Source organism: Anguilla anguilla, chromosome 17 (assembly GCF_013347855.1).
Source record: "Anguilla anguilla isolate fAngAng1 chromosome 17, fAngAng1.pri, whole genome shotgun sequence".
Taxonomy (NCBI): Eukaryota; Metazoa; Chordata; class Actinopteri; order Anguilliformes; family Anguillidae; genus Anguilla; species Anguilla anguilla.
In genome coordinates, this window is record NC_049217.1 from 2,689,726 (window position 1) to 2,716,949 (window position 27,224).

Genomic DNA, 27,224 nt, shown 5'->3' on the forward strand with positions numbered 1-27,224 from the left:
CAGTGTTTTTGTGGTAGACTTGTGGTTTTAATGTTAGTTTTGAACTTTGATTTATTGGTGTATTGTTTTTTATGTAATGTAAGGTATGTAATGTCAGTGGTGTGTTGAGTGTAGAAATAAAGGATGGATAAAAATTCCAAAAAAAAATTCTCTCTCTTTTCTCTATCTATTCTCTCTTTTCTGCCTGTGGTTAGTTTTTTTTAATAGTTTTTCTCTTTATGTTGCTTGTCTATTATTTTTATTTTGAAGTACAGTAATTTCTGTGGTTGAACAATGTCCCAATAAAAGGGGTTTTTAAATCTCTCTCTCTCTCTCTGCTGAGAGTGAGAGTGGCTGGAGCACGACTGTCGGTGAGTTTTCCAAACTTTCCTTTATTTCGCACCGGTGAGGGTCTTTCAGGAGTTGTACTGTTTTTTCTCTCTGTTATACTGTTCCTAAGCGCTGTTTACTAGTAGGTAGGCAACGCTTTTTTAAAGAGGGCGACCAGCTTTGCTGGTCGGTATGCCAGCGTCCCTAGGTGGTGAGCGGCTCACTCGGCGAAATGGCATTAAAGCCGCCCCGAGTGTGCCGTGCTCGGTAGAAGAGTGCATATTAGCGATAGCGGAGGTGGTTGGACACGAGTGTATTAAGTTCGCGTCAAGAATGAATAAAGGAATCGTGGTGTTTCTCGACAGCATTGACAAAGTTAATGCCGTAGTTGAACATGGAATTGTTGTTAAGGAAACTTTTACCGTGGTGCTTCCTCTCGTCAACCCGGCGAGAAGGATTACTTTGTCAAATATACCGCCTATTGTTACCAATGAAATGCTAACGCAAGCGTTGTCACGTCACGGTAAAATAGTTACCCGATTAAGAAACTTTCCGGTGGTTTTCAGTCCCCGCTTTTAAAGCACGTTATGTCTTTCAGAAGTCAAGTGCACATGATTCTAAATGATGATACGGATCATTTCTCCATGTCGTTCAATTTTAGGATTGACAATTTTGATTATACTGTGTATGCGACTTCTGATAGCTCGAGATGATTTGTGTGCAACTGTGTGGGTCATTTAGCTAGATCCTGTCTGAACAGGGAGCCTGCTGCAGATGAGCCTGCTGGCCCGTCTTCTTGCGGGGCAGGGGAAGAGCAAACAAACTCAGATCAGGGGGGTAATGATAATACTTATAATGTTGTGTCTGAAACAACAGAAGTGGTTGTAGGAAAAGGGGGGGGAGAAGGTGGCAGAGGAGGCGAATGAACAAGGGGCTTTCTCAAGCAGATAGCATGGGTGGGGAGGAGGTGAACGAACAAGGGGCTAAGGAACAAATCAAGCTAAACGATGATACTTAGGCAGAAGGCAAACTCCCCCTTTTCTCTGTTCAGTGTTTCTAGTGCTGTTTTATTTGTTCTTTATCACTCTACCATACATGGCAGAGGCTAAGATAGCAACACGGTAGAAGAGGGATGGTAGAAAGAGGGGAATTTTTTTTTACAGTTATTAAAGCAAAAACACATTGATGTTACCTTTGCTCAAGAGACACACAGTGATACTGGTAATGAGGCTGACTGGGGGAAGGAGTGGGAGGGTGAGGTTTTTCTGAGCCATAAGAGCTCAAATAGCTCAGGGATGGCCATTTTGTTTTCAAGGTCTTTCTCGCCACTCTCCTATGTTGTAGAGGAGGTGGTTAGAGGTAGACTTTTGAAGGTGGTTGCAAAGTTTGATCACTTCAACATGGTCTTTATTAATGCGTATGCCCCAATATATGGACCAGAGAGGGTGATTTTTCTGAATGTGCTTAATGAAATAATAGCTAAATGTAACACTGATGACTTGTTGTATGTTGCTGGAGAATTTAATTGTACAGTGCAGGACACATTGGATAGGAACCATACAGAACCACATGCACCTTCCAGCAGATTGATCTGTCAAATTATTGAGACACATGAGCTGTGTGATGTCTGGAGGCGTGTCCATGGACAGCATAGGCAGTACACCTGGACACACACTAGAGGAAATTCAATCACAATGGCTAGATTAGATAGGATATATGTGTTTGAGCATCAAGCTAGTGCAATAAAACAGTGTTTTATAACCCCGGTGGGTTTTTCTGATCACAGCTTAGTGACAGGGACTTTTTCCATCCAATCTTTTAAGACTGGGAGTGCTTACTGGCATTTTAACAATACACTCCTACACGACTCTAATTTTAGGGAGGTTTTTGAATTTTTTTGGGCTACATGGAAGAAGCAAAGACATACTTTCAACTCTTTGCAACAATGGTGGGATTGTGGTAAAATACAGATTAAGCAGTTGTGTCTGCAATACACTCTAAATGTCACAAGAAACATCACCCAGTCTATGAAGGCACTGGAGAGCGAAATAGAGGATCTCCAAGCTTTGGTGGAGACCTCTGGAGGAAGAGAAACAATTGGTGTCCTCAAAGCCAAAAAAACGTCTTTGGTTGACCTGCTGGGCATACGGGCTCAGGGAGCACTGGTGCGGTCAAGGTTCCAGAATGTACCAGAGATGGATGCCCCATCAAAGTTTTTCTTTGGCTTAGAGAAGAAAAGTGGTCAGAGTCGGTTTATTCACTGTCTGAAATCCATCACAGGTCAGGAGCTCACAGAGCTTACTGCAATCCGACGGAAGGCAGTGGAGTTCTTTTCAGAGCTTTATCTGAGTGAATATAGAGAGGAGGCAGATATAGCAAATGCTTTCTACGACGGGCTTCCAACCGTTCATGCCAGTGGGGATCTAGGGGGGTTTCTATCTCAGCAGGAACTATACACAGCACTTCAGGACATGGCGAGTGGGAAGGCCCCTGGAATTTATGGGCTGCCAGTAGAATTTTACAAGGGCTTCTGGCAGGTGGTAGGTGAAGACTTGCTATCCGTGCTCAATGACAGTCTGGCTGGAGGGTCACTGCCGTTGAGCTGCAGGAGGGCGGTTGTGAACTTGCTGCCAAAAAAGGGTGACCCTAAGGAGGTAAAGAACTGGCGGCCCGTGACATTGCTCTCTACCGATTACAAACTCCTCTCCAAGGCTCTGGCTAACCGACTGAAGAAAGTGATCGGGCAGGTTATTGGTGCTGACCAAACCTACTGTGTGCCTGGCAGGACAATAACTGACAATGCAGCCTTAGTTCGGGATGTTTTGGCCCTCTCTGGACAATTGGGGATTGACACTGGTCTCATTTTCTTAGACTAAGAAAAGGCTTTTGACCGGGTGGAACACCAGTACCTTTGGAAGACCCTTGAGGCCTTCCAGTTCAACCATGGTTTTATTGCCAAGGTTAGGGTGTTGTATCAGAACATTGAGAGTGTGTTGAAGGTAAACGGTGGTTTGAGTGCCCTTTTTAAGGTGTGTAGGGGAATACGACAGGGGTGCGCACTGAGTGGAATGCTCTACTTGCTGGCCATCGAGCCCCTGTTGCACAGGATAAGGACTGCAATTACAGGTTTTAAAATTCCAGGTTGCCCAGCTTTTGTAAAATTGTCAGCTTATGCAGATGATCTTGCTGTTATGATCTCTGGTCAGAAAGATGTGGATGTGTTAACTACCATGGTTAATGATTTCAAGGTGTTATCATCTGCAAAGATCAATTGGATCAAGAGTGAAGCACTGTTAGTGGGAGGCTGGAGGGGTGGGCAGCCTACGCTGCCAGGGGAGCTGCAGTGGACTCGTGGGGGCATTAAGTATCTGGGTATTTTTTTGGGAGATGATGACATGGTAAAGAAAAATTGGGAAGGTGTATTAGAAATGGTGGAGGGCCGTCTGAGGAAGTGGAAATGGCTGCTACCACAAATGTCATATCGGGGAAGGACACTGGTGATCAACAATCTGGTGGCATCTGCATTGTGGCATCGCCTAGCATGTGTGGACCCCCCGTAAGGGCTACTGGCGAGGGTTCAGTCAGTGCTGGTGAACTTTTTCTGGGACCGACTACACTGGGTTCCACAGAATGTGCTGTATATGCCCAAGGAAGAAGGGGGCCAAGGGCTGGTGCACCTGGGAAGCAGGGGGGCTGCTTTCCGGTTGCAGTTCATACAGAGGCTGCTCTATGGCCCAGCGAACTTAGTCTGGAGGCCCCTAGCCTGTGCAATCCTTCAGAGGGCAGGTGGGCTGGGTCTTGATGCATCAATCTTTCTTATGGATTACAAAGGTCCTACACTGAGTGGATTATCTGTGTTTTACCATGGCCTGCTGCGTGCATGGGGTTTCCTGAAACGTTGCCGTGCAGGGTCCGCTACATTGACTTTCTGGCTCCTGGAGGAGCCGTTGGTGTATGGGTCCCAGCTGGATGTGTGCTGTGAGGCCCTTCCTCAGCTAACTGAACTGCTATGTGCTTCTAAGACTATTAAGTTACGGCAGGCTGTGGGCACGGCTGGCCGGGAGTTGGACCAGGTGGGGGATTTTGGCACTCGCCTTCGGGTGCGGTCGGGGCGGTATACCTCCGAGGTGCTGCTGGGCTGGAGGCAGGCCCTAACTGATGTGGAACGGCACCTGCTCAGAGACTGTGGACCTAACCTAGGCCAGCATAACACAGGAGATCCGTTCCCTAGGCTCCTGGTGTCCCCCAGGTTCTCTGATTCTGTACATAAAGGTCCCCTGTTAGAACATCGGAGTATGGACAATGTGGCCCTGGATGTGGCACACGGAAAAACTCTGTATAACATGGTGGTGAAAGTGGTGAATGAAAAGAAGCTGATTTCTCTCACAGACACACCGTGGAGGTCTTACTTGGGGTTAATGGAGGAGGAAAAGCCACAGTGGCGGGCATTATACAAACCACCATTAGCCAAAAGGGTTGGGGATTTACAGTGGAGGGTGCTGCATGGGATAATTGCAGTGAATAGTTTTATTTCTGTAATGAACCCGGCGGTTTCCCACCACTGTCCTTTCTGCAATGAGAGGGAAACTGTTTTTCATTGCTTTTCTGTATGTGTGAGACTTCGGCCTCTGTTCTACTTCTTGGGTCAACTGTTTAGGTCAATGGGGGAAACTTTTTCAAAAAAGCTGTTTTTATCCTGGGTTTTCCATACAGTTGCAGACAGAGGGCGAAGTCTCAGCTCATTAACTTTGTTTTGGGGCAGGCAAAAATGGCAATTTGCCTGAGCCGTAAAACCCAGGTTGAACAAGATAGGATTGTGAACAGGATGCACAAGATACGGTAGTTATGGTCAGGGGCATGATTAAGGCCAGAGTCATGGTAGAGTTCAGGTACTACAAGGCCATGAGGACACTAGAAGTTTTTAAGAGTGTATGGGGCTATAGGGGAGCAGTATGCTCAGTGGAGGAAGGAGAGCTTCTTTTTGCTAAGGGCATTGGGTGACTGAATAGGGGCGGTTTTTATTTTTTATTTTTTGTCTTTGGTTTTGTTCACTTAAGTGAATTTTTGGTCAGTGATGTGTAAAAATTGGGTTTTGAACTCGCCATTGCACTGAAAAATATCACTGTGTCCGTTGCAGCACGCCCCGAAGATGGTATTTCTCGATATAATTGCGCCGCCGTGTTAACACATTACAACGGTTGCGGGTCAGGCACTCTTCACGGTGAGAAGAAATTTTAAAGTGCTGCGACGGAAACAGCGATAGATTTACGTTCACAAGTATCACGCCTGCTTGACTACATCGTAAGTTATAAAGTAACAAAAAGTCTCACTTCTACACCTGTCAGATTTTTAGGATGTTAGAAAAACAGTAGGTAAACAAAATATAACAGTAACGTTAAAAAAACATATAACCTACCGCAAACAAATGCTCAGCCACTCGGCAGGACTAATGGACTCCCTGTAGTTGGTAGTGATTTTTGTGAAGCTGGACCCAACAATTGAGAGCAGATGGTCAAACTGCTCTCAATTCATCCTGAAGTACGCAAAGCTCCTGGACCAGCTGGTGGTACTCTCCATAGTTTCTCCTCCTTCTGAGGGTCTCATGTACCCACACGGATCTCCGTCTGTCTGTGTCCAACTTGCAATTTGCTAACGTCCTCTCACTCTCAAACAGAGCCAGAGCAAGTGCCCTCCGCCTGTCCATTTTATATGTAGATGTTTTTATTTCACTAACTATTTCTAATAAAATATATAGATTGGTGAGTTTACTTCACAGCAAAATAACGGTTGGACTTATGACAGGTGATTCTGCGGTTGCCTAACAACAAGAAAGAAAAAAAGACGCTAAAACGCGTCCTGGGTTCAACAAAAAAAAGCAGTGCGGTGCGCCTCGCGTTTTTCAGCCTGCAAAATGCGTCCTGTCTGATCTGGGCCTTACACAGCCATGATCGCTACTTCTATTTAGTTAAGGTCACACAGCACAGCACTACTCACCCCAGCCTCTGTAGTTTACAGTTTGGACTCATCAGTCCAGCACAGAGCAGCTTCACTCCTGAATCTCCCAGGTTAGTGTAGCTGAGGTCCAGATCTCTCAGGGGTGAGTTTGATGACTGGAGAGCTGAGGCCACAATTTCACATGACTTCTCTGTGAGGTCACAGCTGTTCAGTCTGCAAAGAGTTAAGATACTATATTAGGTACACATAAAAACTGTAATGTTAATAATTAAACTATAATAGTGTTCAGTGATGAAGAGTAAAACTGAGGGTTTTAAGGTTGAGGATGCTCTGAGGAAGATGTCTGTGCTACATGCTCAAACTGCAGCACTTTAAACCTGAGAATTAGACGTCCTGCTGGATTGAACTCTTGACAGTTCTACAGATGTAATTCTGACCCAAATGGCCAATCTTCTTCAGAATTAACTCAAGAACAGGCACCGGGGGCTGAGGTCACTTTAACAGTTGCCTGAGAACACCTCACTCTGGCACCAATTATATCAACAGTCCTTTTACCTTCCTATTTTCACATTATCTACAGGGACTGTGTTAAGGATTCTGGGTCAGCCTATACCAAAATAAAGCAGACGCCAGGGTGGTACTACTGGCCTTGTAACATTTACTGCCTAATATTGAAAAGATGCAATATGCTCTCAAGAGACCCCAAACTAAAATATAAAAAGGGGATGGACCATTCTCTCTTGTCATTTTCTAATCATTAATTATTCATTGAAAAGGAAGAAAAAAGTGTGATTTCCCCCCCTTTCAAACACAATCCTGGGATTCAAACATTTGCTCTGACAATTTAAAACTTACAATTAAAAGCAAGGATTGTTTTTTTTCTTCATGAACAGTTCGGCAAGTACAGAAATAACTAGAACTAAAGCCGCAAGTGGCGTTGGGAGGGGTCCAAGCATTGGCACAAGTGTGCCCCCATGGAGCGATTTTTAAATGGTGTTGTCCTCATGATCATATACCTTCACCCAACATATCTACTGCATCGCCATGGATGTCTCCTAGCCGCTAGGCGTAAAGGCCTTTACTATGTCGTAACACTAAAGGCTGTTTTATACTTCTGCATAGTACACGTAAAAATGGGTCTGTGTAGGGGTTGTGGGCAATGTGCAGACCGTGGGCAATGTGCAGACCATGGCCACGTTGAAGACTCAGACCTCCTCAAGAAATTAAAAGCGCATAGTTAGTAACCAGTGCCCGCATACGCCGTAAAGAAGAAGATTGGTTGACTGCTGACATGAGGTCACTGGCATACGGCTTTGACTAAGCAGGTTATAACAGTTGATTCACTAAACCGGTAGGCGACGTTAAATATGCGACTAAAAGCGCTTTTGTCCGGTGAATGTCTTTGTTGCAACAAGTTACATCTAGCTGAGCATTTTTGTGGTCATTGGTGCAGTATTTAGTAGGTCTGGAAATATGAATGAAGGTGTTGTCTTTTGAACTATAACGGTCAGTAACAAAATCAAATTACGTGGCCTGTGCAACCTGTGCAATATGCCGTACAAATGATTTGGCCCTTGGAGAGTGCCGCACACAACGGAAACTATGCAGACTACATAAGTAAGTATAAAACAGCATTTAGATGGCCCAGCGTGTATGTAGAGCTGCAGCGCTTCCGCGCCGCAACTACAATAGGCGTCACACACATATTCCAATCCATTGCTCAACTTGGCAGAGAATGCACATTTCAGAGCGCCTCAGAGACAGATAGAATAATATTACATAATACGATATTGAGAAAAAAACAAAACAAGACTAAATATCAGCTCGCGACCTGCGTGCTGAGCGCAGAGTACCCTACTGTGTTATTTATTTAGACATTGGCAGATAAGAAAATTTTCGGTTACCTATAAAACGCTATTCCAAAAGAAAAATCAGACGAGTTATACATCATTAGAAAGCTTATACTCTCACCTACTGAATAAATGAATTGTCAATCAAGCCAAATTGTACTGAAAAGGGCGACAACACCGTAAGCAACGGGTGTGGTATTACACACAGCTATTTTTGAAGGTAGCCTGCCCAGGCATCACAAATGCGCATATATTTCACAAACAGGTTGTCCAAGACAATATATGACTACTCAGTCACAAAAGAGACATCTCTACGTGTAAAACCAATGGTAAGATTGTATATTTATTCAATGTTTAGTCCCAGATATTGACTGTAGAATGACATGGTATAATTTTTAAAAACTTTGTCTCGTTTATTTTGTTATTCAGTGAGCAGCGTTTTCACTGCTGTATTGGCATATTTTAGGGCTAATGTCTGGTTTATCTTGTTGCTACGGAATACGATTTCTCTCACCATAATGACGGATTCAAAGACTAAACGAACTCACCTGATATTTTCTTCAAATGGATCCATGCCAAAGAAAAGTAATGATTCATCCTCTCAAAAAGCTTTTACTAACAAACTTTTAGTAGCAAAAAAAACGAAATATCAACTCGCCATCCCTGTACCTGCCTACTGCGCTCAGAGTACCGCATTATTTATTTAGACATTGGCAGACTAAAGCATAAATTGCGTCTTTTGTTTATATTCAATATTAGTAGGCTAATTGCAGCAAGAAACTGCAGCTGTAGACACAAGATAGTTTATGTTATGGTAGCAACGGAACGAAGCGGACTATATGTGTATTGCCGTCATTGTTTTATTATAGGCTACCAGCGTGTTTCCGCGCGTTTGCACAGAAACTCAAAACCTATCAATAAAATCGTTTAGCTATTTCTCAGCATAATGACAGATTCAAAGACTAAACAAACTCACCCGATACGGTCTTCAAATGGATCCATGCCAAAGAAAAGTAATGATTCATCCTCTCAAAAAGCTTTTACTAACAAACGTTTAGTAGCCTAGCATGCACTCTAGCTGGCACTGTCTTCCCGACGTTCAGACCCTCCCCTCACTGATAAAAAACTAGACCCTACGGTGTCGGATTACTTGCGTCGCCATGGATGTCTTCTAGCCACTTGCCGTAAAGAAGTTTACTAGATGTCGTAACACTTTAGATTTGGAGCTACAGCTCTTCCCCACCCCAACTAATAAAAAAGTCCAAATGGCGGGCAAACAATATGGTGGACATAGGTGGTCCCAACAGCAAAGTTGTAGAGCACATTCAGATGCATCGGTCGATGAAGTTTTGTGTTGATCTGACTTACGGTGTGTAAAGATGAATACATTCACTGTGGGTATGGTGGGGTTTGATTTCATTATTGCCAATCCGATCGCCCCATTTATAACACTTTAAAACAGTACATTAGAGCTGCAGCCAACTGCAAATTTCGTCATGGCGAAGATCAAGCACATTTCGAGAGGCTCTGTTACGAGCAAGCCAATTTTGGCAGAGGCTTTTATAGGTTTTTTTTTTGCAAGAATCATTTAAAATATTTTTTGGCCGCTTGTCAATGCAAAAAAGTTTTAAAACAACACATCAGCAAAGAATTCACAGATTTCAGTTTCCTGGACCTTTAATACCAATATTGAAAAAAACAAAACAAATGAACAAATAAAAAATCTCACCAGTTCAATTAAAGTGTCATTCATTTCAGACATGCACGTGATAAGATTAATGTACACTCACTAGAGAAACAGCTCTACAGCCAGCCAACCAGTCCTTGCTCTCTCGAGCACTCGCATGCGACTCCGCCTCTCTCTGTATGAAAGTCCTGTGCATTCTTAACATTCCAAAAGCTCACTTAATCACTGTCCTAGCCCAACCAAACGCACAATTAAAAGAAAGTTAACCTCTGCCATCAAATATCAGCTGTGATATTTAGATAGACCAATTGCAGACAGGGGGGAGTGTAGCACAGTGGGTAAGGAACTGGGCTTGTAACCGAAAGGTCGTAGGTTCGATTCCCGGGTAAGGACACTGCTGTTGTACCATTGAGCAAGGTACTTAACAGGAATTGCTTCAGTATATATCCAGCTGTATAAATGGATACAATGTAAAAATGCTATGTATAAGTTGTAAATGCCTGTAATGTAATGTAAATGTAATGGGGAGCTCTGTGAACAGTTCATGCTGGGGGCATGCACACACTGCGACGTTCAAAACACCAGATCTTTTTTTGTTAGTCTCTGGTACAAAAAGACATGTTTTCAACAAAAACTAAAATTTCGAAATTTATAAAAAACAAACTTTAAAACACAAACTATGACCCGTTATTACACACATTTTGCAGATTGTGGGAACTGGTGACTCCGATGGAAAAGTAGTGAAATGCAGGTAAATGTCCTTCAGACCCATTTCACTCAGTTCCTTTCTCTTCATACCAAAGTACACAGCCTTCTAATAATCACACCCCTATTCAGAGGACCATCTGGTGACACCTCCCATATGTTACATTCAGAGATTCAGCTTATGCCCTCGGGGGGCGGTGTAAGAAGTCTGTCTCTGATGCCAATATGTCTGCTGGCCACACATTCCCTTGATCTTATCATTATCACAATACAGTTGGTACAATGGTAGAATAGCGACCGGGAGTGAGAGATTGGGAACCATTCAAGTCAACAGACGTGCTAATTCAATCACAACAGGACGGCCAATACACTATGGCCTAATTGATAGGTGTTACAAGGACTGACTACATCCGTCTTGGTATGTATATTCAACACTACTGATCAAAGCTTCGAAAACAAATAAGAAGCAGCCTCTGGAAAGGTTCGTGGTTCATTCTGACTCTGCTGAATCCAAGGTGTCATTCGTGCGCTTTGTCACTGCCGGTATTGGAAATAAACTTTGTACTTTTTCATCACGTTCGAGAGACGTCCTTTTTTCCTTACAGCGGTATTGAGTCCCACAGTACAGACACATAAGATTCAAGCCTCTTATATTATAGGTGACTTAGGTGCATTAACTGTCTTAACAACTACTTGTATTTTTTTTTTTTTTCCCCATAGATTGCGTTGTTGCCGTTCTCGTTGTTAGTGTTAATTAGTTTAACCATCAGGGTCCAAGTTGAACTATGCGGTTGTTCCCTGCACTTGGACCGGTACTTCTCTCTAGGGTTTCGTCACACTTGTTCCTGGTTATGGTTATACACTTTGTTGTATGTCGCTCTGGATAAGAGCGTCTGCCAAATGCCTGTAATGTAATGTAATGTTATCCCAGAACCCATTCGAATCTTGCATGCGAGTTCCAACAGTAATTTCAATTTGATAGATCAGGGAGATATTTACATGGATGTAATATCTGTATATTTTCTGTGGATGGATATTTCTTTCGCCTTGTGAAACTGTGCCACTTTTAAGATGCAAGATAAATTTCTGTGTAATCAAAGTATTAATTAAGTATTATATCATATTCTGGGTAATGTGTCATCACAGACGTGACTGAATCGCAACAATAATTAGTAATTCATGACAATTGCAATATACCGCAGACACTTACACTTTGCTATGCATTCAATGCGCTTCCTTCTGACCACTTTTACATTTCTGAAATGGTTCAGCTGCTGTGACATTCTGCTACTCCACAAATTTTCTATTTCCACCAAACAATATGGCCCGTCTGGCCTCCTCCTCAGTAATGAAGAATGTTTCTGTTTTTCTTCTTTAATCAAAATTCTGTTCGCTGCTTGTTGCTTCCAGTTGCGTTCAGGAAAGACAGAGACTTAATCGAATTTGATGGTGAAGGACAGTTTAACTCTTTAATACGTGGTTACAAATCTGCGTGGTCTTACAAGCGTCTCCGATCTAACACCACTATCATTGAGAGATGGAACATCTCAAGTACAATCTCTAAACAAATGGTGTCTGGCCAGGAGGAAAGGTCACATCAATGTCATAATTCACTCCTGCCCTGGTTCCTGTCCCTGGCCATCTGTGACTCTTCACATATTATAATTTCTATTCACCCAGGGTTGCCTTCTTATGGCTCTCGGCACCTAAATCTCGGGGGAGAGCTTGCATTTTAAAAGGGGTACTCAACACCCAGACAAAAACAGAATGGGTGTGGGACTCTGAAAACTGTAATGAAGACACATTTACTTTCTTTTACTTTTTCTTTTTAAGTTTCTCTCTTTTACTTTGCAGTCTGACTTCTCCATTCTCCCTGAGAGTTCACTGGCATGTAAAGCTGATTTGTAAGCATATCATATTCACAATTGGTGTTCCATTAACCATTTATGGTAAATTGTAGGAGTTAATGGGGGGGGGGAGATGCACAGCATTTTAGTACGAAATCTACAGAGCTTTATAAACAAGGCCCCTGGTCTGGGCACACCATATTACGCTGCCCAACCAATGTTGATGCAGATAGGTTTACTGCACACCACAAAACTACCAACCCATTGAAAAATATTCTGTTTGTGAGAGACAAAACTAGCAATTCCATATGACCTCAAGGGCGTTTTCACTTGCATTGTCATCAAAATAGTGCCCCTTGTCTTCATATTGTAACTTAATACAGCCTCTTTTTTCACTCTGAGCTGTATGTTTTGATGAAGGTTGGTCCATCAAATTAATCTGTCTGTCAACAAATTCATTATTTTCTTGACAATTGGCATCTGAAAATAAGTAGCAAATTAATTATTACTGAAGCATTCAGTAAGTTAAGTTTTTGAATTTGATGCTGCTTCTGTTCTGGATTCAGAACATTAAATGAGGGCACTAGCAGTCGGAATGATTCAGAAATCACACTATTTTAAAAAGAAAGTCTGAAAATATGTTGTCAATCATCTACATTATTAATGACATAATACTCACATGGCCTTCCTGCAGTTCTTGACTACTGGTACCAGTCTCTGATAACCTACTGATGATGTTTTGTAGGCCTTTAAGTCAAACTCAGCCAGGAACTCCTCTGACATCAGTAACACAAAGGCCAGAGCTGAACACTGGTCTGGTTCCAGCTTTTTATCTGAGAGTTTTCCTGATCTCTGTGAATTCTGGATTTCCTCCACTAGAGTTTTTTCATTTAGCTCATGTAGACAGTGGAACAGATTGATGATCCTCTCTGCTGAAGATTCCTCTCGGATCCTCTTCTTAATGTACTGGACTGTTTTCTCAATGCTCTCTGATCTGCTTTCTGTCTGTGCTTGTAGGTATGGTACAGGTGATCTGCTTCCTGTCTGCATCAGTAATCCTTCTAAGAGAGTCTGAATGGACTCCAGAGAGAGGCCAAGAAGGAATCGGAGGAAAAGGTCCAGGTGTCCATTCATACTCTCTAAGGCCTGATCCACAGCACTCCTCTCTAACTCAGACAGCTGCACACTGTCACTGCGAGGTTTTGACTCTTCTGCTCTGAGTACATTTCTGTTCTCATTTACACACGAATGAAACACAAACAAGGCAGCAAGATACTCCTGAATGCTCAGATGCACAAAGCAGTAGACCTTCTCCTGACCCAACCCACACTCCTCTTTAAAGATCTCTGTGCACACCCCAGAATACAGTGAAGCTTCACTGACATCAATGCCACTCTTTCTCAGGTCGTCTTCATAGAATATCAGATTGCCCTTTTCCAGCTGTGTAAAAGCCAGCTGCCCCAGTTTTAAGATGATTTCTGTATCTGATGCTGACAGTTTCTTTGGGTTAGTTTCATCAGCACCATGATACTTTTGATTCTTCATATTAGTCTGAATAAGCAGGAAGTGTGTGTACATCGCAGTAAGAGTATTGGGCAGATCTCCACTCTCTACTTTACCCAACATTGTCTCCAGAACAGTAGCAGAAATCCAGCAGAAGACTGGTATGTGACACATGATGTAGAGGCTCCTAGATGACTTTATGTGTGAGATAATTCTGTTGGCCTGGTGCTGATCTCTGATTTTCTTCCTGAAGTATTCCTCCTTTTGGGGGTCATTGAACCCTCGTACCTCTGTCACTCGGTGGACGCACTCAGGAGGTATCTGATTGGCTGCTGCTGGTCGGGAGGTGATCCAGATGAGAGCAGAGGGAAGCAGATTCCCCTTAATGAGGTTGGTCAGCAGCACATCCACTGATGATGACTCTGTTATATCACAGAAGATCTTATTGCTTTGGAAATCTAGAGGAAGTCGACATTCATCAAGGCCATCAAAGATAAACACAACTTTGACTTCATCGCCTTCAAAACTTTTGATATCTTTCAGTTGTGGAAAGTAGTGCTGCAGAAGTTGCATCAGACTGAATTCACTTTCCTTCTTCAAATTCAGATCCCGGAAAGGAAGAGTGAAGATGAAATCAACGTCCTGATTGGCTTTTCCTTCTGCCCAGTCCAGAATGAATTTCTGCACAGAGACTGTTTTCCCAATGCCAGCGATGCCCTTTGTAAGCACAGTTCTGGGTTTCTCTTGTCCAGGTAAAGGTTTAAAGATGTCATTGCAGAGGATTGCAGTCTCCTGTGTGGTTTGTCTCTTGGATGCTATCTCAATCTGTCTGATCTCATGTTCATTATTGACCCCCCCACTTCCCCCCTCTGTGATGTAGAGCTCTGTATAGACCTTATTCAGGTGGATGAAGTGGCCGTGCTTTGCTAAACCTTCGGAAATGCATTTAAACTTCCTCTTCAGATGAGTTTTCAGTGCCGGCTGGGCTCTTTTTATGAATTCATCTGAAGAAAGGAAATAAATTATGTTTACAATGAGATAAACATTTTCATTCATTCAATTACAGATTTTAAGAAAAAACAGTAAATAGAATATTAATGCATTCAGTTTTCACAGTATTTTACACACATCAGTGTTACATTTCTCTAACAGTATGTTACACACCTCACACAGTCATACACACCTCTCTCACAATGTTACACACCTCTCTCATTGTGTTACACACCTCTCACACAGTATTACATATTTCTCAATTACAACCCCAATTCCAAAAAAGTTGGGACGGTAATGCAAATAAAAACAGAAAGCAGTAATTTGTAAATTTACTTTGACTTGTATTCAAACAAAAACAGTATAAAGACAAGGTATTTCATGTTTTACCTAATCAAATTGATTTTGAAGATATATGTTTATTATAAAACTTGCATGCATGCAACACGCTCCAAAAAAGTTTGGACAGTCGAGTGTTTACCACTGTGTAACATCACTATTTTTTAAATAAGTTTTTAAATTAAGTTTAGCAAGCGGGATTTTCCCCCATTCTTCCATTATGCAGGTCTTCAGCTGCACAATTGTACGGGGCCTTTGTTGCCATATTTTGCGCTTCATAATGCGCCACACATTCTCAATTGGAGACAGATCAGGCAGGCCAATCTAGCACCCGCACTCTCTGTTTATGCAGCCATGCACTTGTAATCCGGGCTTGCGGCCTTGCCCTTTACGCACTGAGATTTGACCGGATTCCTTGAATCTTTTAATTATATCGTGTACTGTGAGAGTGAAATGCCCAAAATCCTACCGATTTGTCTTTGGGGAACATCTGTTGGCAAATTGGCGAGCTTGGACCCATCCTTGCTCTTGAAGGACTAAGCCTTTCTTGGAGGCTCCTTATATACCATGACACGATTGTGTAACAAGTGTTTCGGTATTAACGCCGCTACTGGAAGGAGTGAAATCAGGTAATGTATGGACCAGGCAATCAGAAGATAACAGATTCGTGTCAAGAGAGATGTTTGCACAACAAGAATGAAATCACACAGAAGCATGCGTGTGATATATATATATTTCAAAGATAAGAGAATGGTTGTTTTATGTGTGTTCACTGTTTTATTTCTCTGTTACCTTTTGGTTTTATTTTCTTAGAAAAGTAGAATAAAATGAACAACAATAGCTGACATGTACAATGACCCAAAAATAAAAATAAAATGACCCCCAAAATGGTACTTATCAATACCTTTTACTTTTGTTTTGTATTTATACTCTTCCTGGTTCCACTAGCTTTTTTAGCTAATTTTCTTATTATTATGTTTACTCTGCACTTTCAGTATTATTTTAATGTATGTTGGTCTATTACTATTATAGTTATTGGTTCTAGTATAATTTACTGTTTATTAGGCTATAGAACTCTCACTCTGAAACCAGGGCTTTTATTTTGACACTAAGACTTATTTAAGACTCTTTAAAGTACCAGTGTAAATTAAACTCATCACAATAAAACCAATCAATAAATAAATTTGGCAAAACCTATAAAACACCGTAAGTCCGATTGGTCCGAAACTGCCCATGCATGTGTATGGTGCATGTCTTCCTATAGGGTGTTAACAGCTAAGAGATCCATTGCAAAATGGCGGAGGAACTGGTATTTAAAAAAAAAAACAAAATTTGGCCACATATTTCACATGTTTATAACTTTTTACAACAATAATCTAGGGACTTGAAACGGACTTGGTTTGAAGAGGGCACTTCCATGTTGTACCATGTCGAAGCAGTTGCAGATATCTCACAAAACAAGGAAATTACAGCCATTTGAAATTTTGGCGGGAAGCTAATGGTAATGGTAATATAATGCAAATTTCAAGTGCTTATAACTTTTTAAAACAATAATCTAGGGACTTGAAACAGACTGGGCATGAAGAGAACACTACCATGTTGTACCATATCGAAGCAGTTGCAGATATCTCAAGAAACATGGAAATTACAGGCATTTGAAATTTTGGCAGGAAGCTAATGCTAATATAACACTTTAAAACTCATCTTCTCATGAACGTTTTACTTGATTATGTCACCATTGCACATGTGTAGTCTTGGGTATTCTCTCCATCAAGGGTGAGAAGGACAAGTCGTTTCGTTAAAAATTGCGTGATTTGTGGTGTGACAAAGTTAGCACTTTATGCTAATGCACATTCATATTTCAAAGTAATGTTTCTCATGAACCGGAAGTTGGATCGTCTCACGCACAAGTATGTAGATCGTCCAAAATTTTGAAATCTATGCCGCTTGGACTCTTTTCTCCTTTGCCTTGTATTTATCCGGATTGGACATCTTCGTAGGGCCCCGCTTCGCTGCTTGCAGCTATATTTATAAATCTGTTTTCTTTTATCACTATTTCGGATGACGATATCTTATTTATTTGTTACTGGTTAGTTACAAAATATATATATACATATATTGTTTCAGTATCTGTTCAACTTTGTGCCATGCAACCCTGGGTTACAATTGCCTCACCTGTTTAACATCACCTTGTTATTTTAACTTGTCACATTGTTATTAGTCCTAAATTGCCTCTGTCCAGACTTTTTTGTTGCAGGTATAAATTTCATTACAAATGTATATTCTTTTTAAAATGAAGTTGATTAGGTAAAAAATACCTGAAATACCTTGTCTTCATACTGTTTTTGTTTGAATACAAGTCAAAGTAAATTTACAAATTACTGCTTTCTGTTTTTATTTGAATTTGATTTACCGTCCCAACTTTTTTGGAATTAGGGTTGTATAATCAATCACAAACAAAACAAATCAGCAAGAAAATGCAGATTGTTGCTTTTGTACAATAAAGATGAAGAAAAGAAATATTTAAAAATTGAAAATGGGCTGAATTGTCCATTTATATTTGTTTTATAAGGTTCATGTTGTGGACGTGTCCTTGCTGTAATTTCAGCTCTGATAGTAATTTTAAAATCTAATATTTAGCCCAGGATACAAACTCAAGGCACTCCAATGGATGGGTCAGTTGTTCAGTTAGTGGCTTCTGAGCACAAGGTTCCTGCTTTGAATCCCCTTTGGCTATATTTAAATTTAAATGCTTCTGTGTACATGTTGTTTGTGACGTTTTCTGTCTGTAAGATTGTCAGTGTAAATAACTATTAGGAAAGTGTAGATGCTATGAATCAGTATTCTAATGGACACACCGTAGCAATGAGAAAGAACTCTTACTGTGCTGCTCATCTCTCTCCAGCGAGTCGGCAAGATCCTTCTGCTTAATGTTCCTCAGGATGTGGACTGTGATCTTCAAAGACCTCTCATTGCCACAGGTCTCCAGCAACTTCTCAACTATGTACAGGACCTCAGGATCCTCCGGCTCTCTCTCAATGCATTCTGGGTAATCAGCAATTTTATGACTCTTGAAAAATTCCTTCATCTTCATAAACATATCCAGCATTGAAGGAACTTCAGACAGACTCTGAAAGCATTCTGGGCAATCCTGACTCAGATGACTCCGAAACAGTTCAAACTTTTCATCCAGCTTCATCAAAGTGCGCAGAAGAGACTGAAATAAACACATGAAGAGGTGTGCTGTATCAGAGTGTGAAACAAACACATAAAGAGGTGTGCTGTATCAGTGTGAAATAAACACATGAAGTGGTGTGCAGCCTTTGTTTCTGATTGATGGTTTTTCAGAGACACTACTTGTGATAAATCCTGGGGTTCTGTATAATAATGGTGTTGCTCTGCGTAATACATTTAGTAAATGCGAACGACGAGCGGTGTGCTTTCTGTTTAAAAGTCTCTGTTAGGACTCTTCCTCTCCTGCTGTGTGTGGGACCTGCAAATGGAATCTGGACTTTGTGTGAGTGAGGACCAGGTAGCACTCCAGAACATGAGACGTTATGTTCTGTCTTTTGAGAGGTTAAATGTAGCACGTTAGCATTAGCGCTAATGCTTCCTTTGCACAGCTAGGAGCTTCACTTCCTGTTTCCACTCCTGTTTCCCTTCCCCACAAATATTTCCAATTTTTAAAACCAGGGAAATATTTTCCCCTCTTGGTCCCAAACAAATGACAAAAAATTAATAAAGCATGTGTAAAATGTTTTGTGTTAGTGTGATGTTACACTATACAAAGATAAGTCTAATATTTGGCAAAGGAACAATATCTTATCATAATTAAGTGAAATATTAGGCACTTCTGAATGTATGAAAATGTTTAAAAATGAAGTTTGAATTCATTTATAGGATTAAGAAAACACATAATAGCCTAATGTAAAAAAACAAAAGAAATAGAAAAAGAAGATCATAAACCTGTTTTGGGAAAGATGATTTCTCTGAACTCAACTCTTCTGAAGAGCTGTACTCCAGTGACTGCTCTACCCTGTAAACAAAACGGTTAAAATCATCCTCTTACTGCAGCTCTAACTCACAGCACATGGAGACAGAGATTCCAGTTAAACTCATCCTCTTACTGCAGCTCTAACTCACAGCACATGGAGACAGAGCTTCCAGTGAAACTCATCCTCTTACTGCAGCTCTAACTCACAGCACATGGAGACAGAGCTTCCAGTTAAACTCATCCTCTTACTACAGCTCTAACTCACAGCACATGGAGACAGAGCTTCCAGTTAAACCCATCCTCTTACTGCAGCTCTTCCTCACAGCACATGGATACCATGCTTCCAGTTAAACTCATCCTCTTACTGCAGCTCTAACTCACAGCATATCTGAATATGACAATTCATCCACCTACACCTGAACGGTTCCAGTGACATTAAAGTACATGTGGTGTGGGGATGGCTGGTTTAAGCAGCCACACCTGCTCTGGGTCAAGCTAATTAGACCTGACCAATTGGATAATTGGTTAAGAATTAGATAATTGGCCAGGCTAATTGGACCCAGGAGCAGGAGTGGCTGCACCTGTGCGTAGTGAGGTAATCACTGCGCACAGGTTAAATCTGCCATCCCCACTCACACGGGGAGCTCTCTGTCATGACAGGGTTTAAGATCTGCTCACTTGGCTGTAACATCTTGCCAAACCCTCGTCAATAAATTGGGACTGTTGGAACATCATCTCCCTGTGTCTCTGTGCTGGAGGGCCCCAAGGAAAGCCACTTCGGTGGCCTGTGGCAGGCGTGTTTGCCACAGTACAATTAAGTAGTTATTTCAAAATGAACCTGTTTACTTACATTTGATCACCTGTGAACTGTTTGCTGAACGTGACTGGTTGATCCATTGAATGATCACTCTTCATAGATAGACAGCTGGGTAAAGATGACCCTGCTCTTTCTACTTGGGCCCTGTGAACAAAATATTGAGACAGAGCTTCCAGTTAAACCCATCCTCTTACTGCAGCTCTAACTCACAGCACATGGAGACAGAGCTTCCAGTTAAACTCATCCTCTTACTGCAGCTCTAACTCACAGCATATCTGAATATGACACAATTCATCCACCTACACCTGAACGGTTCCAGTGACATTAAAGTACAATTAAGTAGTTATTTCAAAATGAACCTGTTTACTTACATTTGATCACCTGTGAATTGTTTGCTGAACGTGACAGGTTGATCCATTGAATGATCACTCTTCATAGACAGACAGCTGGGTAAAGATGACCCTGCTCTTTCTACTTGGGCCCTGTGAAGAAAAATATTGAGACAGAGCTTCCAGTTAAACCCATCCTCTTACTGCAGCTCTTCCTCACAGCACATGGATACCATGCTTCCAGTTAAACTCATCCTCTTACTGCAGCTCTAACTCACAGCACATGGAGACAGAGTATCCAGTTTAACTCATCCTCTTACTGCAGCTCTAACTCACAGCATATCTGAATATGACACAATTCATCCACCTACACCTGAACGGTTCCAGTGACATAAAAGTACATGTGGTGTGGGGATGGCTGGTTTAAGCAGCCACACCTGCTCTGGGTCAAGCTAATTAGACCTGACCAATTGGATAATTGGTTAAGAATTAGATAATTGGCCAGGCTAATTGGACCCAGGAGCAGGAGTGGCTGCACCTGATTGTGTGCCTGTGTCTGCTCCCAGGCTGGCTCAACACAGCACCTAGTGAGGTAATCACTGCGCACAGGTTAAATCTGCCATCCCCACTCACACGGGGAGCTCTCTGTCATGACAGGGTTTAAGATCTGCTCACTTGGCTGTAACATCTTGCCAAACCCTCGTCAATAAATCGGGACTGTTGGAACATCATCTCCCTGTGTCTCTGTGCTGGAGGGCCCCAAGGAAAGCCACTTCGGTGGCCTGTGGCAGGCGTGTTTGCCACAGCACAATTAAGTAGTTATTTCAAAATGAACCTGTTTACTTACATTTGATCACCTGTGAACTGTTTGCTGAACGTGACTGGTTGATCCATTGAATGATCACTCTTCATAGATAGACAGCTGGGTAAAGATGACCCTGCTCTTTCTACTTGGGCCCTGTGAACAAAATATTGAGACAGAGCTTCCAGTTAAACCCATCCTCTTACTGCAGCTCTAACTCACAGCACATGGAGACAGAGCTTCCAGTTAAACTCATCCTCTTACTGCAGCTCTAACTCACAGCATATCTGAATATGACACAATTCATCCACCTACACCTGAACGGTTCCAGTGACATTAAAGTACAATTAAGTAGTTATTTCAAAATGAACCTGTTTACTTACATTTGATCACCTGTGAATTGTTTGCTGAACGTGACAGGTTGATCCATTGAATGATCACTCTTCATAGACAGACAGCTGGGTAAAGATGACCCTGCTCTTTCTACTTGGGCCCTGTGAAGAAAAATATTGAGACAGAGCTTCCAGTTAAACCCATCCTCTTACTGCAGCTCTTCCTCACAGCACATGGATACCATGCTTCCAGTTAAACTCATCCTCTTACTGCAGCTCTAACTCACAGCACATGGAGACAGAGTATCCAGTTTAACTCATCCTCTTACTGCAGCTCTAACTCACAGCATATCTGAATATGACACAATTCATCCACCTACACCTGAACGGTTCCAGTGACATAAAAGTACATGTGGTGTGGGGATGGCTGGTTTAAGCAGCCACACCTGCTCTGGGTCAAGCTAATTAGACCTGACCAATTGGATAATTGGTTAAGAATTAGATAATTGGCCAGGCTAATTGGACCCAGGAGCAGGAGTGGCTGCACCTGATTGTGTGCCTGTGTCTGCTCCCAGGCTGGCTCAACACAGCACCTAGTGAGGTAATCACTGCGCACAGGTTAAATCTGCCATCCCCACTCACACGGGGAGCTCTCTGTCATGACAGGGTTTAAGATCTGCTCACTTGGCTGTAACATCTTGCCAAACCCTCGTCAATAAATCGGGACTGTTGGAACATCATCTCCCTGTGTCTCTGTGCTGGAGGGCCCCAAGGAAAGCCACTTCGGTGGCCTGTGGCAGGCGTGTTTGCCACAGCACAATTAAGTAGTTATTTCAAAATGAACCTGTTTACTTACATTTGATCACCTGTGAATTGTTTGCTGAACGTGACTGGTTGATCCATTGAATGATCACTCTTCATAGACAGACAGCTGGGTAAAGATGACCCTGCTCTTTCTACTTGGGCCCTGTGAAGAAAAATATTGAGACAGAGCTTCCAGTTAAACCCATCCTCTTACTGCAGCTCTTCCTCATAGCACATGGATACCATGCTTCCAGTTAAACTCATCCTCTTACTGCAGCTCTAACTCACAGCACATGGAGACAGAGCATCCAGTTAAACTCATCCTCTTACTACAGCTCTAACTCATATCACATTAAATATCTGTTTCATGCAATACCTTTTCCTCTCAGTGCTGAGGGTTCCCTTTTTGGTCTCTGGCTCCCCTGAGAGACTCATTTTAGAAACAGCGCCCCCTACCTCAGGAGACTGGAACACATCAGACCAGTTTAGATTGCAAGTGGGGTTTAACCCAAATTAGCTAACCTGTAAACACACAAAATGAGAACATGTTGAACACACAGACACAGTTATACACACAGCGACACACACATACACTCTATACTTTACTGTCGACTGGAAGAAATATGTAATTTAAATAGGCCCCAAACATGTACAATACAGTCCCATCCAACGTTTTCACACTTGATAATGATGAATGATTTCATTATTTAAATGATGCCAGTGCTATGATATACATTGATTGTCCAACAAGCTGAACATATTTTATTAATCATTCAATTGAATCAACCAAAATTACACATTTCTCAGATTATACATTCACATTTATTTCCAGAAAGTAGGCATCACAAGTACTGGCACCCCTCTATTCAGTACTTTGTTCACCCTCTCCTTTCTAATCTTAGACATTTCCTCCATCCAGAATCTTTCCATGTCCTTAATATCCTTTGTTCTGTGCTTATGGACTATCCTGTTCAGTTCAAACCACAGATTTTCAATGGAATATTTAGGTGTGGCAATAATTTAGACAACTAATTGTACAAACATTAAAATTCAGATTATTACTTCCCTATAAAACTTTTTCTTTGAGCAATTTTCTTTTTTTCTTTATTAAAGATGGCTCATTGCGTTTATTTTATTTTTATTTTTTCCCCATTGATTTAACAGTTAATCCAGTGTCATGCATTTTTGAGATTTGCTCTCAACTGGGAAACTGAAATTCACAATGACAAAGTAATGAAAATATGGAGAAAATGTTGCTGAATAATTTTTTTACACACTGAGAGCAACATTAAACTTGAAGGTGACAATGTTGGATCTTCTAGCTTTGTAACAGAAATGAACACACATTTACAGTGCGCTAGAGATTTATCAGGACCCTTGGTAAATATGATCAAAAAAGGCTTTAACTTAGGTAAAATTACGCAAATAAAAAACTTAAAAAAACAAAAACAAAACATTTTTCTTAAAAATACGTTTCACAATCATTGGCACCCCTAGAAATCCTTATGAACAAAATCTGATTGTATATTCCCATTCATATTTAACTTAAGCACACCCGAGTCTTGAGGAACTCTTAAGTGGTCATCCATGACTTTCCATTTCATTGGGGAATACACGCAAGCCAAACCCCCTCAGTGTGGGCAAGATCAGAGAATACGCAACTGCAATGAGCCAAAAAGTTGTTGATCATCATAAATCAGGCAATGGCTATAAAAAAGGTAAATGTCTGAAAATACCTGCCTCCACAGGTATATAATAATTAATAATTAAGAAGTTTAAAACAACTGGTGCTGTGTTGAGCCAGCCTGGGAGCGGACACAGGCACACAATCAGGAGGCTGATTCAAGAGGCAAAAGTTTCTCCAGGGATCACAGTTGGAAAATTTCTGAAGTTGTTTGCATTCAAGTCTCCAACTGTACAATTAGAGATGAACTCCATGCTAACAAGCATGGAGGGCTAGCCAGAAGAAAGCCTTTGCTATCATCAAACCACTTTAGCACCTGGAGTTTGCTAAAGTCACTCTGACTGGAATTGGGTCAGATTACATTACATTACATTACATTACATTCATTTGGCAGACGCTTTTATCCAAAGCGACGTACAAGAAGTGCATTTTCATGATCGTAGACAACTGCTGAACACGGGTTCAGTAAGGTACAATTACTTATTTTGTACAGCTATTTCTAGCTGAGAACAATGAACACTATCCTGGTCTAACATCTGCAAAGCCAAACTAGGCAGAAGATTAAGCTAGAGTATTAGGACAAATACAATTTACCAAGAAGTGCAGGGATGGGGCAACATGTAACAAGTGACAAGGAAAAAAGGGTTTTTTTATTATTTATTTATTTATTTTTTTTAATATATATATATATATATATATATATATATATATATATATATATATATATATATATACACACAGCATGGTGGTGGTTATTCTAGGTATAGTCTGAAGAGATGAGTCTTCAGGCCACGGCGGAAGATGGATAGTGAGGGGGAGGTTCGGAGAGGGACGGGGAGTTCGTTCCACCACTGGGGAGCTAGGGTGGAGAAGCTCTGTGATCCCTTTGGGCGGGTGGGAGGGGTTACAAGACGCCCTGCTGCTGCAGAGCGGAGTGGTCGAGCAGGCACATAGAATTGAGTCATGTCCTGCAAGTAGATGGGGGCTGTCCTGTTGGCGGCAGTGTAGGCAAGGGTCAGGGCTTTGAATCGGAGTCAGGGCTTTGAATCAGATAGTCAGATGAAACCAAAATAGAGCTTTCCGGCAAACCAGAGGTGGGTTTGTGTAAAAAGAGGCATGAACATGCAGAAAAGAACCCAATCCCCACTGTGAAGGCTGTGCGGCTGACTTACTTCCAGGCTGTGGGCACCTTATTAGGGTACATGGCATCATGGACTCCATCAGATACCAGGAGATTTTTAGATTTAAGTATGGCTGTCTCTACCAGCAGGCTAAAATTGGGTCAGGGTTGGATCTTCCTGCAGCACAATGATCCAAACCATACCTCCAAATGCACACAAAAAAGGGTTCACTGACCACAGAATCAAGCTTTGGCCATCCCAGCCCCCTGACCTAAACCCCATAGAAAACTGTGGGGAGAGCTGAAGAGGAGAGTCCACAAGTGAGGACCAAAATAGCTGCCACATGACGTTAACTCTGTTACGTCAAAATATTTTCTGTGTTATTTGCCAAGTAACCTTATATCTTCATCTGTGCCTGGAGAGTGATTAGTTCAGTGTAAATAAATTTTAGAGTTTAAAAGTAATTTAATAATTTAATTTGGCCAGGGTAAATTCATAGTTTTGAATGGACTTCAATGGGGAAATTTGCTTTTTGCCACCAGAGGCTTACTAAACTGTAATACCTCGAGTAACCACTGGACTTTATGAGCTTTTTTTTTTTTTCCAAATACATAAATTAACTGCTTTTTTTATTGCAACAAGTAATATACAACAGTCAGACATCATAGAATTATACAATTTCTGTAAAAATCTATACAGTACAATTCAATCAATTTGTGCAAATATACACATACATACATTATCTCAGAAATCTGAAAATAATAACATAAAAATAATAATAATAAATAAATAAAATAAATTTAAAAAAATAAAAAAAGAAATTAATGACACCTTGTGAATAACTCTTCATAAAACAATATTGTTTTATTACTTTTCTTATTATTTACTAACCTAAGACATTGTAATTGTGATTGTAAGTCAAGTAAAAATGCTTTTATATTTGGGTAAGACTTGGAGAATTTTGAATTTTTTACGGATATGACATTTTCCTAATAAAATGATCAAATAAATTATGAATTCCAGGCCTAATAATTTGTGTTGGAAGCCACCAATTATATCTTTCTCACCCAATTTAATAATATGCCCAGTTTCGCTAAGAATGAAAGATTCTATTTCACTCCAGAATTTTGTGGTTTTTGAACAAGGGAAAAATAAATGTAGAGTTTCAGTGTCAGTTCTAAAAAATCCACATTTATCTTCAATATCAGTGAATTTAGATATTATTAAATTAGAAGGATATATATTATGCAGTATTTTAAAATGAATCTCTTTAATTTTCTTTGAGATGCAAAATTTAAAAGGGTAAAGCCATGACCTTTTCCAATCAATGTCCTTTATCTGTGAATTCCAAAATGATTTACCTCTTGGTGAGGTCCATTTTTTATATTGAAGAATGTGTCTTATATGTTTATTTGAGCATTTCTTATCTATAATGCATATGTTACCGATCATCAACTTAGGTTCTACTCTGCTAATATCCTGGTATAACATCTCATTACCTCTCATTAGTTGAATTAATCCAGAGGGAATGGCATTAACTACAGAACTAAATTCTCTATAAGTGATAGGAAAGGCTTTACCCCTGCTGTCTATGATATCAGCAACATAAATGATTTCTTTGTCAATCAAGTTTCACTTATAAATGCTTTTCGACTTTATAGTGGTGTTACAGTTATTCCAAATAGGGAGAGAAATTGTGTACAAAGCACAGTTTCCAGGACATAAGCGCCTGTTGGTGGAATCGCGAGACTTGCAAGGCAATTTGGAAATGTCATAACTGCAACCCATTAGAAATTTTAGACCTCCTATTTTTTATGAAAATGTTAAAAGGAATAAAAACCACAAAGATTCTGGCGATGTTAAACAATTCTTTAGCCACTTAATTTTAAATGCATGGTTTAAATCTATGAAATCCAATAACTCAAGCCCCCCTTCTGACTTTTTCAAATGGTGGTGTTTGTTTTTCCAAGTAAAATTGACAAATAAACTATTAATCTCTTTACAGGTAGGGTTATCTACATCAAGTGACAGAGCAGGATAGACAAGCCTGGAGACACCTTCTGCTTTTGTTAAAAGAATTCTTCCTAAAATCAACAAACCTCTCTGCAGCCATAAGATTAGAATAGTCTCAGTTTTTTTAATCTTACTAGGAAAGT

At 41.0% G+C, this 27,224-nt stretch overlaps 1 protein-coding gene across 1 annotated transcript in view; it reads right to left on the bottom strand.

Annotated features, from left to right (window-relative positions):
* LOC118216370 (NACHT, LRR and PYD domains-containing protein 3-like) overlaps positions 1-27,224 on the bottom strand; it is a 50,839-nt gene that overhangs the window by 13,987 nt on the left and 9,628 nt on the right. The window contains exons 2-11 of the mRNA XM_035397459.1: positions 22,640-22,785; positions 22,316-22,426; positions 21,511-21,621; positions 21,173-21,283; positions 20,368-20,478; positions 20,030-20,140; positions 19,152-19,221; positions 18,069-18,402; positions 13,033-14,860; positions 6,304-6,477 (exon numbers count right to left, since the gene is read on the bottom strand). Of these exons, the coding sequence (XP_035253350.1) occupies positions 6,304-6,477; positions 13,033-14,860; positions 18,069-18,402; positions 19,152-19,221; positions 20,030-20,140; positions 20,368-20,478; positions 21,173-21,283; positions 21,511-21,621; positions 22,316-22,426; positions 22,640-22,698 (3,020 nt within the window). The 5' untranslated portion in view covers positions 22,699-22,785. The remainder of the gene's footprint in view (positions 1-6,303; positions 6,478-13,032; positions 14,861-18,068; positions 18,403-19,151; positions 19,222-20,029; positions 20,141-20,367; positions 20,479-21,172; positions 21,284-21,510; positions 21,622-22,315; positions 22,427-22,639; positions 22,786-27,224) is intronic.